This window comes from Lethenteron reissneri, chromosome 7 (assembly GCF_015708825.2).
Source record: "Lethenteron reissneri isolate LAM-NWPU_2019-01 chromosome 7, ASM1570882v1, whole genome shotgun sequence".
NCBI classification, from domain to species: domain Eukaryota; kingdom Metazoa; phylum Chordata; class Hyperoartia; order Petromyzontiformes; family Petromyzontidae; genus Lethenteron; species Lethenteron reissneri.
The window spans coordinates 2,900,491-2,913,265 of record NC_083785.1 but is presented as its reverse complement, the minus strand read 5'-3'; the positions used below and the strand labels follow the sequence as shown (position 1 = coordinate 2,913,265).

Sequence of the window (12,775 nt, the reverse complement as noted above, 5' to 3'; positions counted from 1 at the left end):
TCGGTAAAGTCACGTAGAAGGGAAATAATAAAATAATAAAAATCAAACATAATAAAATACAATTCTCACGACGTTTCAGCGCTGTCTTTCCGACAGCCCTGGTCTTCACCTGAGGACGGCTGCTTGCGTTGTGGCCGAAACGTCGTGAGAATTGTATTTTATTATGTTTTATTTTTATTATTTTATTATTTCCCTTCGACGCGACTTTACCGAAAGAACCAAGAAGATCTTAATATAATTCACAGCCCTTTGCTAATCCACTGCTGGATGAAGGCCGCCCCTCTTCGTGTCGGTTGTGGGGTTTTGTTGTTGTTGTGTTGTTGTTGTGTTGTTGTGTGTTTACCGTAATTCAACCTGCTAGAGATCCGCGGGCTCGTTAAGAAGGAGGTGGGCTTCTCGGTCACGGAGCCGATGTCACTCGCCACTGACGTTAGCCGCGACCGGGAATTGAACCCATGGGGGGGGGGGGGGGGGTACGGGGTTCGTATGGGGGGGGCGGGGGCGCTCACACGTGCGTTTTGATACGCGCATATTAGGCGCTCCTCATTCACACGCGCGTATTGACACGCGTGTTGATACGCGCGCGTGTCGCTTCTGTCGCTAGCCGCTCCGAGCTCGTACCTCAATTTGAGAAACAACAAAACGAGATGTCGCATTCGATCCAACCCCCCCTCCTCCCAATTCTACACAGGAAAAACAACGTGGTGTTGTGGCCTTCATGCATTTTACTCGGGTTGTTTTGGGGGCTTTGCGGTGACATCCGTTCGAGCGATAGGGTGGCTCTCACGAAATGGAAGTCCACTCGCAAAGCCTCGTCCCCTCTTAACGAAGTTTCATTGGCGTGGAGTCAGCTGGGGATGAAAACCAGCGGAGGTGGGAATGTACTTGCGGATGTTGAACTTCTTTCGCACCGTACGTAGCCAACCGTGCTGATGACGACAAGAACGATGTTGCTCTCCACGTGGCTTGTTTCTAAGCTCCAGCAGCTGATGCGCCTCCGATTCGTGCGGTTGACTACATACGGTGCGAAAGAAGTTGAACATCTATATATATAAAATCGCAAATCTGTCTGCAGGGGCGGTTTCTTCATTAGGGCGATTGGGCGACGCACCACCAATGTCATTAAACCACAGAGTCACGCTCGCCGTCACTGCAGACTCTGGATATAGTCCAATCAGCGTCATGTCACGTTCTGTGGAGTACCGCCTCTTTTTGGGCGATTTCCCTCCAGCTGAGAATCGCCCCGAGTGGCCCCATAGACTTACATTCAAAGATGTTTTTTTTCGAACGGGGGCGCTGCAATGCATTCTCTATGGCTTCCGGGAGGGCTCGCCCTAACGTGCTTACGTCATCATACGTGCTTACGTCATCATACGTGCTTACGTCATCATACGTAAGCACGTTTCATCCAACAATATAATTTGTGGCCACCTAGTGGAATCTTTAATAAAATAAACTTGAGTGGTTTGTTTAAATAGTGAGTATAGAAACAAACAAGATGTATTGTAAGAGTCACTTTATTTTTCATTAATATTAAAGAAGTGAAGTTGCCTTTACATGCTTAAGCTGTTAATTTATCCATTGCATGGGTGGACCTTATCCTTATCAATCATCCAGACATTTGCCCCCCCTGAGAGATTTTGCAGGAGCCGCCACTGTCTGTCTGTCTGTTTGTCTGTCTGTCTGTGTGTGTGTGTGTCGCCGGACCATACGCAGTTTCATTGGACGAAATGTGAGGGATTTGCGAGACACGATTGGTCCGTTTGGTTTTCCACGGCGGTTGCCCCTGGCAATGGGTAGCGATGCATTCGCTGCGGGGTGGACGCCATTTTTAATTCCCGTTAAAAATATGCGCACGCATTAACACGCGACTCTGAGGTAAATTCATCAAAGTTTCACGTCCTCTTCACTCCCCCCCCCCCCCACCACAATGTGTGCAATTACTATTATAGGGTCGGTAGATAATAAAATTATAGCGATTAGACAGTATTATTGTAGCGCGGGGGGGGGGGGGGGTAACGGCCCCGGTACCCAGCCTCAGCCGGGTGGGCAATTTAGGCGAGGCCAGAGGCTCTGCACGGTACTAGGCCTCGACACCCCACCACACTATAGGCTGTACATATTACTGCACAGCGGCCGAGGAGATCGTGGCTGGGGGGGGGGGGGGGGGCAGGGGTAGCAGCCCATCTGTGTATATATGTAAGGTTATTAAGAAATATATTTTTCACCCGGGCAACGCCGGGTACTTCTGCTAGTACAGTATATACATCCAACACACAGACGTAACAGGTGACTCCTATAACGACGTTGCTCTTCACTTGTGGTTTGTTTCTTAGCTCCAGAAGCAGCTGATGACGACAACAACGATGTCGCTTTACACGTGGGTTTATTACGAAGCTTAAGCAGCAGCAGCAGCTGATGATGATGATGACATCAATAACGATGTTGCTCTACTCGTGGTTTATTACGAAGCTCCAGCACCTGATGATGATGATGACAACAATTACGATCTTGCTCTAATTGTGGTTTGTTTCGGAAGCTCCAGCACCTGATGATGACAACAATGAAAACGTTGCTCTACTCGTGGTTTATTACGAAGCTCCAGCAGCACCTGATGATGCTGATGGTGACAACAATGACGATGTTGCTCTACTCGTGGTTTATTACAAAGCTCCAGCAGCAGCAGCTGATGATGACGATGACAACAATGACAACGTTGCTCTCTACTCGTGTCTTTGTTTCCGAAGCTCCAGCAGCAGCTGATGATGACAACAATGACAACAATGACAACGTTGCTCCACTCGTGTCTTTGTTTCCGAAGCTCCAGCAGCAGCCAAGCCGCCGGCTGGCTCCGGTGTACGTCGAGGTGAGCGCCGGGCTCCTCGTGCTGCACGGCGGCGCCCCCCCGGCGGGACGCGCTCGCCAGCGCCAGCGGCGGCCGCGGCGGATCTCGCTGGCGGCGTGCACCTGCGACGTCGTGTCCAGCGAGCAGCGCGGCGTCCACGTCCTGGGCCTCTCCACGCACGACGGCCGCGATTTCCTCTTCCACGCCGAGGGCCAGGCCGACGCGCTGGCCTGGGGCCTCGCCGTGCACGAGGCGCGGGTGAGACACGCGCGGGGGTTGGTGCGGGGGTTGAGGGGGGTCACAGACTCGGCGGTAGCGGCCGTTGCTGCTTCTTAGTGGTGTTGTTACTGCTGGTGCTACTACTGCTGCCGCTGCTTCTGCTTGCGGGGTGGACGGAGGGAGGAGTCCATTTGCGAAGGGCACGTTGGGCCAACGTCGGCCCGACGTGCCCCCACTTGAGAACCCGGTCTCATCAAGCGGTCCGGCGATGCTGTCCTCTGGAGCGAACCGGGGCCGTGCCGTTTGGCCGTGCCCGACGCCGGCCACTTGACTGACCGGGCACGACTCGTCCTCTCCCTCTCTCCGCAGGCTCAAGCGCTGGGGCAGAGCAGCGACAGATCCCCGCCCGAAGCGGATGCTAGCGACGTCTTCCCCCGAGCCTGTGAGCAAACTGCCTCCCCGACTCTTCCACCCGCGACACCATCGGAACGATAGGCTGGCACGGCGCAAAGACGGTGGTCACCGCATCGCGCGGCGCTTTCAGATGCACTGCTTCTGCGGCCGTCTGGAACGCGCTCTTCCTTCCGCCATTAGAAAGCCGCTGGAGCTGTGCACTTTTAAATCGTCTAGATTGACGAATTAATTTCTTTAGTTTGTTGTCCTTCCCCCCACACCTCCGATGAGCACGGTTGGCTACGTACGGTTCGAAAGAAGTTCAACATGCTTACGTGTATATCACACTCGTGCCCCTGGAACCCTCGCAGGAGCTGTTCACTTTGCCCTGAAACGTTTCCGTCTCCCTTCTTTTTGTTTCTTTCTTTATAATCTAAGTGATTAACTATTTTTGTTCATTTCACCAGGCAAGGCCCACTGAGCCATGTAGTTCAGATCAGCCTCTCCCTCGATGTCACGGTTTCTGAAACAATATCGGCCGGTCTTCCAAATTGAGCTGTGCCAATCAGCAAAAAGGAATTGGCAAAAACTTTTTTTTTTACTACACTATTTTTTATTTTAACAGGTACGGCCCACTGAGCTATGTAGCTGTTTTCAGAAGCGAACTGCCTATCACAAATGATAGCTCAACGAAGTGGCTTATCGTGTGGACATTTATAGCAGCCAAATACTCTAAATGCGTGATGTTGATTCTAAACGTGGAGGGAAAAACCGGAGGACCCGGAGAGAAATCCACGTGACCACGGAGAGAAATCCACGCAATCTCCAAATATATAGCAGGCATCAGGGTCAGGATCAAACCCATGACCTCCATATGATAAGCAACTTTGGTGAGCTATCATTTGTGGCCATCTCGCTTCTGAAAAAGAGCTTTACAGCTCAGTGGGCCATACCTGGCTAATCAACATTTTTTTGTTTAGTTCAGTTTTAATTCCGAACACCGAAATGATGGAGTTGCACGCACCTGTGCGGAGGCAGTGGGTGAAGGCCCTCATTGCATTGCAAGTGCCTGTTGACATCACACGGTTGTGCAACATTGTCAAAGTTAATAACGAAGCACAGTTCAAGTTTTTATGGGGGGTAGGGGGGGTGGGTTTTTAACGCCTGAAACAGTCGAGCCGATTGTTGCTGCAAACGACAGCATTCACCCAGCCGTCACTTCCTGGGCAATTTTAAAAACCGCCTCGCTATAAACCTCACTATCTCTCGAACAAGGGCAGTGACGGTAAAAAAGAAACCCCTCATAAAACCCAGTTAGAAATCTCTGAAAAGGGTAAAGTTGAGCGCTGAAATGTCTTGCTGATGCCACTGCTCGTGCAGCACTGGCGGAGTCAGTGGGGGTGGGGGGTGGCACGTGCCCCCCCAATGATCCGATCGAAATCCCTAATTTCGATCGGATCATTCATTAGGGTTTATTAGAAATAAATCGGCATTTTGCGACCCCCACTGCCACTGTGTAGCATATTATGTGCCAGGGACTCTATGAGATGATAGGACACTAGTCTGAGTCCATAATTAGCAATACGTAATGTAAAAGAGTTATAAGTGACTCAGAATTGTGCGCAGTTGCCGATCACACGCGGTTCGAATTCGACCCTCGATCGATGGCTGTCGAATAAAAAGCAAGGGACAAGTCCTGACTTACTAACAACTCCTCTATCATTTCTTATTGCTGGAGGTGTTGCCCCCCCCCTACCTGAAAATCCTGGCTCCGCCATTGGGTGGAAGGGCCTCCACTGGAGGTGCTCTGGAGAGGGAATTTTGAGGCTCCTCTCATACCTGTCAACCCACACGGTTTAGCCCCGTATTGTTGTATATGGAAATTGAGTTTGCAGGTGCATATGGCGCTGAGCCGTTTCAATACGGGCACATTTTTTTTTTGTCTATTTGTTTGTGTTTGGACTTTGTAGGATGAACGTTGAGATGTATAAGGGGCACGGGGTGACCAGTAAGGTCTGACTTGGTCTGTAACAAGCTCGGGGCACTGATAAGGGCTTGACAGGTTTGTACCCTTCAACGGTAGCCAGACATCTCGGAAGGGGCCTGAGCACCCACACTCTACCCCACCACGCCCGACCTAGTCGATGCGACCGACCCTCCTGACCCGCGGTCGATCAACATTCTCCTTCGTCCGCTTGAGGCCTTATCCGTGCGCTGCGTGCGTCCCCGTCCCGTGCGTCTCCCAGCGTCGCTGTCCCGCCGCTCGTCCTGGAGCAGGTCGAGCTTCGGCAAGGGCCTCTGGCAGTACGTGGTGAGCGGGGGCTTCGGACGCAAGTCGCGGACCTCCCCCACCAAGGGCGCACAGACGTTCGGGGTGCCCCTGGAGGACTGCCCGCCGTCCGGCAGCAGGGTGAGCCGCAGCCACGCGCCACCATGGCCCCCCCCCCCCTTTTTTTTCTGCACCCCCCCACGCACCCCCCCCCACGCACCCCCACCCCCATGAAACCCCCCCCACCTCCACCTTTGCCAACCCTCACCGAGCAGTGGTTAACTCTTGTGTGGTTGTGTGTCTCTATCTGTGTGTGTCTCTATCTATCTGTGTGTCTCTCTATCTGTGTGTGTCTCTCTATCTGTGTGTGTGTCTCTCTAGCTGTGTGTGTGTGTCTCTCTATCTGTGTGTGTCTCTCTAGCTGTGTGTGTGTGTGTCTCTCTATCTGTGTGTGTGTCTCTCTATCTGTGTGTGTGTCTCTCTATCTGTGTGTGTCTCTCTATCTGTGTGTGTGTCTCTAGCTGTGTGTGTGTGTGTCTCTCTATCTGTGTGTGTGTGTCTCTATTTGTGTGTGTCTCTATCTGTGTGTGTGTGTCTCTATCTGTGTGTGTGTGTGTCTCTATCTGTGTGTGTGTCTCTCTATCTGTGTGTGTGTCTCTCTATCTGTGTGTGTGTGTCTCTCTATCTGTGTGTGTGTGTGTCTCTATTTGTGTGTGTGTCTATCTGTGTGTGTGTCTCTCTATCTGTGTGTGTCTCTATCTGTGTGTGTCTCTCTATCTGTGTGCGTGTGTCTCTATCTGTGTGTGTATTTCATTAACTATGTGTGTGTCTCTGTATATATTACTGGTTAATTCTGTTTGTGTGTCTCTATCTGTGTGTGTGTCTCTCTACCTGTGTGTGTGTGTCTCTCTATCTGTGTGTGTCTCTATATCTGTGTGTGTGTGTCTCTATCTGTGTGTGTATTTCATTAACTATGTGTGTGTCTCTGTATACATTACTGGTTAATTCTGTTTGTGTGTCTCTATCTGTGTGTGTTTCTCTATATGTATGTATCTCGTCAACTGTGTATATGTGTGTGAGCAGCACGGTAGTGTAGCGGTTAGCGCACTGCGCTATAAACCCAGCGACCCGAGTTTGATTCCCGCTCACAGCCAACACCAGTGATAGCGATTATCTGAACCTGTCTCGGGCGACTCAGCCTCAAATGAGTACCTGGTGCGGTGTGTAGTAAACATCGCCACTGGGGAGACAAAGACGGTCGGGCATGTTGCTGGCCACCCACCCCCTCGTGTGCCGTGCCGGCCTTCATAGGTGCTCGCTAACAGCACTTGCCCCTACAGTCGTATTAACACTACGAGGGGGTGGGGGGTGATCCTTTGTCCCCGCAGTGCGTGCCCAAGGTGGTGGAGGCATGCTGCGAGGCGCTGGAGGTGCACGGGGGGCTACGCGCCGAGGGCATCTACCGCGTGCCGGGCCGCACCATGAGCGTGAACACCTTGCTGGAGCAGATCGAAGTGAGCGGCGGCGTGCCGGACACGGAGGAGAAGGTGAGTCCGGAGCCTCGCGCGCCATGCCCTCCCCACGTCCGCGACGCCACCGATTGGGTTTGCGATGCTGCCCGGCTTTTAATTATTAGAAAAAAATGTTTTACCAGGTAAAGCCCAACGAGCTACGTCGTTCTTTTTCAGAAGCGACCTGGCCATCACAAAATGACAGCTCAACGGACGCGGCTTCTCATATGCAGGAATTTATAGGAGCGGCCAAATACGTTGATTATTCTTAATGTGGTGGAGAAAAACCGAAGGACCCGGAGAAAAATCCACGCGACCACGGGGAGAGAGAGATATGCAAACTCCAAATATAGAGCAGGCGTCAGGGTCGAGATCGAAACCCAGGACCTCTTGCATACCAGGCGAGCGAAATAACATCGGTGCCCTACAAAATATATATTTATCCAGGAGAGGCACACTGACTCATTCATGAGGGTCCTGCTGCTGTATTGGGTGTTTATTTCAAATCTTTTTTCAGCCAATTAATGACGAGTCGTGTTTATTATACACGTGGAAGGAAACCGGAGCACCCGGAGAAAACCCAGGCGCGCAAGGGGGAAACGCTATATCCCTGTACAGATGGACACAAATGGCGTTTAATCCACTTGTTGTACCGCCTTCTCCTGGCAAGTCAGGGTATGGCACGGAGAGGAAGTTTCACGACAACGTTTTGTTTGACGACCCGCCAACCCTCACCTGCACAGTGCTGGGCATTCGGAGGGTGTGCACCCTGGTTCTTTGTATTGTTGTTTCAAATATAAACAAAAGAAAGAAGGCATTTTACAGAGAAGAGGCTGCCCATCAACGGCAGAGGAGAAGAGGAAGATCTTTAAGCTAGACTTGAACAGAGGCAGGGAACCGATGGCCAGGTTGATGGAATTCCGGTCCACTATGGCAGCAGCCGGAGTGGCCTCCCACTGCCCAGAAAGTTCATGGGTCCTGAATGAGAGGAGGTGACATGGTCAGCAGACTTTTCGTGGTCGTTCGGAAGGCACATCTTGCACCTCGTCGTGGGATGACCACCGTTGACTTCCAACGAAGTAGTCCTCACTTTAGCGATCCGCCAATGTGATGATGCCCCAAAATGACGAGGTGAACACATTCACGTCGTCAAAGGCTGGCGCTTGACACGCAGACCGAGCGAGACACTGATCGGGTGCCGCTGGTTCGTCTCTCCCTTGCACAGGTCTGGCAGTGCCCCAGTATTGTGGGATCGCTCCTGAAAGGCTTCTTCAGCAAGCTGCCCGAGCCCCTCATGACCTACGGTGGGTAGCAGCACAACTGCATCATCATTGTAAGGATTATTATTTGCACGTTCAACGGAAGAGCACTGTGATCTTTGACGGCAGTCGGATTGTAACCTCGGCACGCAAACTGTCACCGGCGTGGCAGCAGGCACACTGACCGTGAGGCCACCCAGCTTATCTTGCATATTAGATGTAGATGTACGCACGTACGCAAGTATGGATAACTTCTTTCGCACCGTACGTAGCCAACCGCACAAATCGGGGGTGCGGGCGGGGCGGGCGAAGGACACCAAACTAAACACAAAAAGCAGTTCTTGAGAAATTCGTTTTTTTATCAATTTAGAATGATTTTTCAGTTTACTGGTGTCGTCAGACCGTTGAATAATACGGGGCATTACAGCTTTGCTTGTGCAACAACATAATGCGGTCAGCCACAAAGTGAAAGGGGTCGGTCTAAGTGTATTGTAAAAGGTTTCAGTTTGGTGTTCTAATATCATAAACACCTGTTTGTTTAATTGTAAATGTCGTGGGTTTACTCTCCAACACACCAGTTAGTGCTGCACTAGTATACTACACTATACACTACACTATAATTGTAAATGTTGTGGGTTTACTCTCCAACACACCAGTTAGTGCTGAAATAGTATGCTACACTATACACTACACTATAATTGTATATGTCGTGGGTTTACTCTCCAACATACCAGTTAGTGCTGAACTAATATACTACACTATACACTACCCTATAATTGTAAATGTCGTGGGTTTACTCTGCAACACACCAGTTAGTGCTGAACTAGTATACTGCACTATACACTACACTATAATTGTAAATGTCGTGGGTTTACTCTGCAACACACCAGTTAGTGCTGAACTAGTATACTGCACTATACACTACACTATAATTGTAAATGTCGTGGGTTTACTCTCCAACACACCGGTGTGCTGAACTAGTATACTACACTATACACTACACTATAATTGTAAATGTCGTGGGTTTACTCTGCAACACACCAGTTAGTGCTGAACTAGTATACTACACTATACACTACACTATAATTGTAAATGTCGTGGGTTTACTCTGCAACACACCAGTTAGTGCTGAACTAGTATACTACACTATACACTACATTATAATTGTAAATGTCGTGGGTTTACTCTCCAACACACCGGTGTGCTGAACTGGTATACTACACTATACACTACACTATAATTGTACATGTCGTGGGTTTACTCTCCAACACACCAGTTAGTGCTGAACTAGTATACTACACTATACACTACACTATAATTGTAAATGTTGTGGGTTTACTCTCCAACACACCGGTGTGTTGAACGCATCGCTAATTGGCACGTTCTGTTTACGTGACAAACCTTAATATAATTGGTTGTGTTGGGTGGTGGCGGGTTTAATGGCACGTCTACATTTACGCGATCTCATCCAAAAAGAGTGACCTGGGTCACCAAAAGCACAAAAGCGATGGGGGTACGCGAGCGGGAAAAATACTTGTGACGGATATTCACCCCTCACCCCCCCCACTCCCCCGTGCTCGTGTTTTTGTTCAGAGAGTTACGAACCGTTCTTGGAAGCCATGGGTCTGGAGGACTTGGACGAGAGGCTGGAGAAAATCAAAGAGCTGGTGATTCACTCACTCGCTCACTTTCAGAAGCCTTCACACACGCGCACACACACGCGGAGTTTTTCACATTTTGCTGACTTCTCAGTGCAATAGTCAAAGTGATGTCCTGCTCAAATGAGGTGGTTGTGTGTATGTGGGTACGTTGAACTCCTTTCGCACCGTACGTAGCCAACCGTGCTAATCGGAGGTGCGGGGGAGGTACAAACAACTGAAAACAAAAAGCAGTTTTACAGCCCTGAGGCAGTGGTGTAAATTCCAAGTTCCTATCGCGGCGGTCAACCACTATTGACCGAGTACTCCACAAAAGGGTACTAACTTTACTGACCCTGGAGGGATGATGGATTTAGTCAACCCCCATCCTGGATTTGAACTCACAGCCTTCGGATTACGGGACACTCGCTCGACCGCTGAGCCACCTGGCCCAATCAACATGCACAGCGCTGTACATACAGACCCAGACCGCTGTAGGGTGACTCTGTGCATGTGTAACTACGGGGAGCGGTAGTGCGCTACGAACCCGGCGACCTGGGTTCGATTCCCGCTCGCCGCCAGCACCAGCGACGATTATCTGAACCAGTCCTGGGCCTCCTTCCATAGGTCGACTTAGCCTCAAATGAGTACCTGGTGCGGTGTGTAGTAAACATCGCCACTGGGGAGACAAAGGCGGCCAGGCGTGGTGCTGGCCACCCACCCCCCTCGTGTGCCGTGCCGGCCTTCATAGGTGCTCGCTAACAGCACTTGCCCCAACAGTCTGTTCAGGCTATACGGGGGGGATCTTTGTGTAACTGAAAGAACCAAGAAGATGAGTGATCTTTCCCATGTGCCGCCCAGGTGGAGAACCTGCCCAGATACAACTACCACACGCTGCGCTACATCATCCGGCACCTGCGCCGCGTGGCCGACAACTGCGCGGAGAACAAGGTTTGCAGTCCCTTGGGGTTTCATATATACTCGAACAAGTAGCGGCCAAACTTCCCAAGTAGGACTGTTTATAGAAATGATGATGGTGGTGATTTCAACTTGTAACCCGCCGCACAATAATATTTGCACGTTCTCGGAAAAAGAGATAACAACTCGCAGGAGGCTTGAGCAGGAACCACAGGTAGTGAGCTGGTGCCAACAATTGCCCAAGCTCTGGAGTTGTCTATATATACGTGTGAGGCGCTGCGGTGATGAGATGTTAACTACCTCGCCTGATATACAGTTCGTTGTGGGTTCGATTTCGACCCTGACGCCTGTATATATTTGGATTTTGCACCATAAAAAGTCAAACAAAATAATTGACTCAATAAAATTTATGTCACCCTGTTCAAACGAGCCCCGGGATGTTTCTCACGTGTGTCGAGCGGCCCCGAGTCCTTGGGTGGAAATTTCAGATTCCTCCGTCCAGCCAGCAGTACAATTAATGTGCACCGCAACCGATTGATCGGCAGGCAGCGTGTGGTGGGGTAAAGTGTAGGTAATCCCACCGTCTTCCAACAAGTCTGGCCGGTTGGTGAAAGAGTAGGCCAAACACCCCTCTTAAAGGGCGCTCGAGCCACTTCGAGTGGGACGCCCTTCCGCCAGCGGTGGCACGAGCTGGCAATTGCAGGGCCGCACCTTTACCCTTCAATCAAGTTCGAGTTCATTTCGTTTGAGCAGGACGAGAACTCGAGAGACCAGGGATAGAGGAGTCTCATGGCGAGGGCCGGTCTTCATAAAAAGGGTCGCCGTGTCTTTCCTTGTGGCAGATGAATGCTGAAAACCTGGGCATCGTGTTTGGGCCCACGTTCTTACGATCCCCGGCAGGGGACATGACCAAGCAGCTGATGGACCTTGGAAAGCATAACACGATCATCGAGACGCTCATCAAACACGTGCGTGTCCCCGCCCGTGTGCGTGTCCTCCTGCGTGTGTGCGTGTCCTCCCGCGTGTGCACGTGTCTGCTCCCATCTCACCTTTGTTGATGTCACTGCCCACCGCTCCCATCGCTCGCTACCAGCGTGTCAGATATCCACCAGGCTCTTCCTAAAGCCATCCACAGGCTGACTTCGCCACCCTTTCCGCACCTCTGATGAGCACGGTTGGCTACGACTGTGCGAAAGAAATTCGACATACACACATACGGCACATACATAGAAACATTGCTCATCGACTCTCCGCCATATCAATGAATAAGCGTCTCTTAAAGTCCATGGGTCCGTCTGTGAGTCTATGTATTTTTGTGTAAATCTATGGGTGGTCTCTTTGCAAGTCGACGAACCTCCAAGTGAGTCTACGTGATTTCAACGAAACAATTTCTGCAGGCTTGGGTTACAACCAAAGTTAAAGTGTCCAAATGGGCGTTGGAAATTCCACATTCCCTTGGCAGGAGCAAGTTTCTCCAGTGGGTGCACATTGTGTACATGTTGTTGCCAGACTGGAAATTCCCACTGGTGGGCCAAGGCCTCCTCCTTCCTCTTCCGTTCCCTCATCGCTCATGTCCAGCCAGAGCCTCCTGTGATGTGATCTCGCTGCTGCTGCTGCTGCCTCTTGCGCTGTCTCCCTCCACTTCTCTTCCCGTTGCTCTCAGTCCCCACTCTGTCGTGAGTTTCCGTCTCTCATCCCTCGTCAGCTGTTTTCATGACGTCTCT

At 50.8% G+C, this 12,775-nt stretch overlaps 1 protein-coding gene across 3 annotated transcripts in view; it reads left to right on the top strand.

The window, feature by feature from the left end:
* Positions 1-12,775, top strand: part of LOC133355798 (rho GTPase-activating protein 23-like) — a 35,926-nt gene that overhangs the window by 13,434 nt on the left and 9,717 nt on the right. For all 3 annotated transcript variants that reach the window (XM_061573178.1, XM_061573169.1, XM_061573187.1), the window contains 8 exons: positions 2,822-3,103; positions 3,434-3,506; positions 5,704-5,867; positions 7,115-7,273; positions 8,463-8,541; positions 10,090-10,163; positions 10,995-11,084; positions 11,894-12,019. In XM_061573178.1, coding sequence (XP_061429162.1) covers positions 2,822-3,103; positions 3,434-3,506; positions 5,704-5,867; positions 7,115-7,273; positions 8,463-8,541; positions 10,090-10,163; positions 10,995-11,084; positions 11,894-12,019 — 1,047 coding nt within the window. The remainder of the gene's footprint in view (positions 1-2,821; positions 3,104-3,433; positions 3,507-5,703; positions 5,868-7,114; positions 7,274-8,462; positions 8,542-10,089; positions 10,164-10,994; positions 11,085-11,893; positions 12,020-12,775) is intronic.